The sequence below is a fragment of the Sphaerodactylus townsendi genome, linkage group LG03 (genome assembly GCF_021028975.2).
Source record: "Sphaerodactylus townsendi isolate TG3544 linkage group LG03, MPM_Stown_v2.3, whole genome shotgun sequence".
Lineage (NCBI taxonomy): Eukaryota > Metazoa > Chordata > Lepidosauria > Squamata > Sphaerodactylidae > Sphaerodactylus > Sphaerodactylus townsendi.
In genome coordinates this window covers 57870004-57874764 of record NC_059427.1, presented here as the reverse complement: position 1 = coordinate 57874764, position 4761 = coordinate 57870004, and the positions used below count along the sequence as shown (strand labels likewise).

The following is a 4761-nucleotide window of genomic DNA, read 5'->3' as shown; positions in this document are numbered from 1 at the left end:
TTAGATAACTGCAATGCACTCTACAGGTGGCACTTGAAGACTGTCCTATTCTAAAAAAAAAAAATTCTAAAAGCACAAAAAAGCCCCATTCTTAAAACCCAGACACAATCTAAAATCTCTCACAACCACCCCACAAAACTGAAGCTACACTGGGGACAATGCCGTGAGCAGATTGCTGACTGGAGTGGATCATAGGAACCATATGACTCCAGTCTGCTTCTGGGTATTGACCTTTACAGCCCAGTAGTCTGGGACAAACATATCTTGAGCACCAGTGTGACCAACAGGTTAAGTTTGGCCTTTCCCTAAAACAGGTGAAAAACAATAGTTGAGTTGAGAGTGAGACTGGCTGGTGAAGCAGTGAAGTGTTTAAAACTGTTTGAAAAGGGTCAATTGGTAACCAAGGATGCCAAATGCTGGAACAGGAAAACAGTTCAGAAGTTCCATTGGAAAGAAACTTAGTAACTTCTACCTAATCACTCCAAGGTTGTGTTCAAATCATAAATAAAACTCTCTACTTTGTTTAAGCCTTTGGGCTGATTGTCTCAGGGAAAGAAGCACATGTTTCTTGATGTGTGTGGGTTTTATTTATTTATTTGAGCTGTATCTCTAGTAAAAACCAGTTCTAGGCTCTGTCGACCATGTTTATTAGCATATTGTCGAAGGCTTTTACGGCTGGATTCAACTGGTTGTTGTGGGTTTTCTGTGCTGTGTGGCCGTGGTCTGGTAGATTTTGTTCCTAATGTTTCGCCTGCATCTGTGGCTGGCATCTTCAGAGGTGTATCACAGAGAGAACTGTTACACACTGTGTCCAGTGAGAAGGGAATGTTTAGTGGGGTATATATTGTCCATGTCCCAGGGTGCGGAACCAATCAGTAAGTGTTTGGGTGGAACTTGCTATGCAAAGGTGTAGACAGCATTGTATTGCAGGTGGGGGTTTTCAGTCCAGGGAGTGATTCACATTTGCATTCCCTGCAGCAGTAAGAGTCTTAGTGAATACAAACCCTGTGTCTGGATGGAGTCCATTGTCCATGAACCTAGCATGCCCTTGGCCTTTGATTCTAGTATTTTTAATTACTGGTAGTCAAGTTTTCTTAATTCTCAGAGTCTCTTCTTGTTGGAGTTTTCTTGGTGTTTATGGATTTCAATGGCCTCCCTGTGCAGTCTGACATAGTAACCTTCTGAGTTGTCCAGAATTTCAGTATTTTCAAATAGAATGTTATGTCCAGTTTTGTTTAGAGCATGTTCTGCTACTGCAGTTCCACGCAAACACTTACTGATTGGTTTCCCACCCTGGGACATGGACAATATATACTCCACTAAAATATTCCCTTCTCACTGGACACAGTGTGTAACAGACTTCCCTCTGTGATACACCTCTGAAGATGCCAGCCACAGATGCAGGTGAAACATTAGAAACAAGATCTACCAGACCACGGCCACACAGCCCAGAAAACCCACAACAACCATGTTTATTAGCCTCCCTGTCCTTGAATTTCCACGTGAATAATAGGCATAACAAGAAACATTACCTACCTTAGTAATTCACATGTGGCTACAAAAAGGGCTACACAATTTATTTACATTCAGACTATCACTGGGTACCTTTATGTGCTGATCAACATTTCAAACTTTCGCTACTTTAACACATTCTTATTGGAGATGGCCCCACAGAAACATGTTCTTGGTTTGCTGAATTGACACACTGGTACAGCATTCTGGGTGACATGACAAATCATGATAAACCAAAGGCTGTTGTCAAAAATGACATCTATATTGAGCTTCTCCACTTTATAATTCCTACAGCAAAATCACCTGTGTCCTGCCCATTGCTGTGAATGTTCCTACAAATTTCAGCCACAACTGATGTGGAATAAGAATACAGAAAAGACAGTTTTCAAAATGTGTTACTATATTGAGACAGCTAGATAAGTTGATATGGAGCAACTATGTATAAATCAAATTATGCTACACTTCATAATATTTCAAGGATCACCATAAAGTCTTAAAACGTAGGTAAAAAAATACTTTGTAAATTTCTGTCGAACCCAGAATTTTGATGGTCTTCTAACCAAATAAGGTACCATTAAAACATCTGAAAATAAGAAGCCATACAATATTTTATACTAAAAGAATAAAGATTTTTATTAAGCATTGTAAGTTGCATTCAATAGCCTTCAAATACACCACACCACAATCCATCGACAACCAATCAAACCCAACAGTAGTTCATTCTTGCACAATCCATGAGCTGGGGCAGAACTCCCTTCAACTTACATTAAGATACCTACTTAGCTCTTGCGGGCAGGGAATGGGGAATTACACCTCATTTCTGATCACTAATGTGTGATGAAGAGCATCAGGAGAATTATATGAAAACGAATAGAAAGAAATGATTCTGATTTTGAAGTACATTAAGTCTGGAAACACTAACAAAAACATCAAAATGATACAGGTATATTTGCTTATACTAAATTCTTGATGGGAAAGTTCTCAAGAACAAGCCATTTGTTTCCTGCTACAGAAGGGGGGTATCTCTTGAAGATCAAAGCTTTTTTTTGTTTTTCCACAGAGTTTCATATTTGCTAATATGAAGGCATAAAACAGCAACAGAGAACAATAATGCATACAGCAATGAGTACACCAGGGTAACGTTGATATTCAAAACGGCTAGATAATTTTTTTTTGTTTTAGAATAAATGCAACAGAGGTCAATAATCACAAAATTTTAAGGTTAGAGCAAGATCAGTCAATGACTAAACATAGTTAACATCTTTTATAGGACTATTACTGATTATTAGCTTTTTTTTGTTTTGCAAATGGGCACAGTACTTGTAAGAATGGAAGAAAGGACAATAACATGCATAATATTAACTACACACTTTAAAAATTATGAACCATGCAGAAGTTTAGCTCAAATAGTAGTACTAATGGTCTACGTCTGATTAAAAACCACATAGTTCATTGATCACGGATGCATGGTATTAGTCACAAAAAGTATCCGAACACATTGTGTTTGTTTTGAAAAGGTCATTTGCACCTTCTATGATTTTCAAGTTAAATCCTTTTAACTTGCTTGTAAAGAACGTGTGATGGATATTTAAAATCATCAGAACTCCAATATTACTCTCTATTTTTTTGTTTTGAGTTTTGCACATTTTAAACATAAAAATAACCACATCAACAGTGATGAAATCTAAGAAAAGAAAGAACTGTGGTTGTGCCTTTCCCCCCATAATCATGAAATCAAAGCCTTAAAGAAAGCTTTGTGATACAGTAATGCAAAATCAAATATAATGGCATACATATGGTGCCAAGTACTAAAAATTATATTTAAGCTATATATACTGAAAGACTGCCAAAATTTGTTTTTTTTAATATATTTCAAGAAACAAAAACTACAAGCTTTTGTCATAACCAGTTTAAACTTTGTGTATACTTCATTTTAAGTGAGGGAGTCAAATGCTCTTCATTCGCTTTCATTTTTGTTGTATTGTAGCATTGACTACAACTGGTTAAAACTAAAAAATGTGTTCATTAAATCTCTGACATCCAAGAGGGATCCGAATTTCCAATGTCCTCATTTTTCTCTTACGGAAAGGAAAAAATGTACGTAACTGTAGGCTCTCGTTCTTCCCAGATATTCCTAATCCTGACCCTTCCAACATCCTTCACCCTCTATAAAAAATAAGTTTACTCTTCTTTTTTTAAGACAGTGGCCTCAAGAGCATCATCTTTATGGCAAGCACTGTCTGCATTTAGTGCATTTAAGTGAGGATTCGTATTGCACATTTTAGAGTCATTACTCAAGGCACTTTCAGACTGGTTGGAAGCCCTGACGTCTGCTGTATTCCCATTCATCTGGGAAGCTGGTTTCTCCTCATTCACTACTCCATTTTCAGCCAGGGATCCTTCCGAAGACACAATAGAGGACTTTGATTCCTCTGATTTTGACTTAAGTTCTTTGGCCACTTCTTCTGCTGAAGCAGCATAAGGAGGTTTGCCCTGTTTAAAAGATAAAGGGGGGGGGGGAAGGGGGGAGACAGGCAGCAGGAGAGCAAAAGTTATAAACATTATGCGTAATAAAACAATTTCCAAGCTAGGCTTTTTACTATGAACGTTACAGATGCTGATGAAGTTTTGAGCTATAGACAAACTTCCCCGGTTTAAAAGTTCTTTTACATTTAGTAAATAATGAAGGATTTTTTTAAAAAAAATTGGCCATCAAATCACAGCTGACTAACCGTGACCTCATAGAGTTTTCAAGGCAAGAGACGTTTGGTGGTGGTTTGCCATTGCCTGTCTCCGCATCATGACCTTGGTATTCCCTGGAGGTCTCCCATCCAAATACTAGCCAGGGTTGGGGTTGAGATTGTGTGACCAGCCAAGGTCACAACACCAACAGTAAGGCCAGAGACTGTGGTGCTAATAAAACAGACCCCACCCCCAACTTGCTGGAGAATCTCCCCAGCAATCATGTGCCCACCAGGGGGCCTCGGGCACCAAGCTGAGGTCATGCAAACTGCTATGTTCTCAATAGGCTAATGCAGGGAGTCATCCAACAGATGAGGAGTTGGAACTGCCAACTGTTCTCTCCACCCACAAGCTGACCTGCCAAACAAGCCTCCAGTCAGCATTGATCTGGCCCTGTCTTAGAGACTTGCCTACTTGGAAACCCTCTGCAGGTGTGGACAATGCAACCTTCCAGCAGATCTGGCAGTGGATACAGAGGGCTGACACTGCTGTGGCCATTCCCCCCCC

At 39.2% G+C, this 4761-nt stretch overlaps 1 protein-coding gene across 1 annotated transcript in view; it reads right to left on the bottom strand.

The window, feature by feature from the left end:
- Positions 1–2119: 2119 nt before the first annotated feature.
- The window catches only part of FAM120A (family with sequence similarity 120A), a 75810-nt gene continuing 73168 nt past the window's right edge, over positions 2120–4761 (bottom strand). The window contains exon 18 of the mRNA XM_048488184.1: positions 2120–4005. Coding sequence (XP_048344141.1) covers positions 3694–4005 — 312 coding nt within the window. The 3' untranslated portion in view covers positions 2120–3693. The remainder of the gene's footprint in view (positions 4006–4761) is intronic.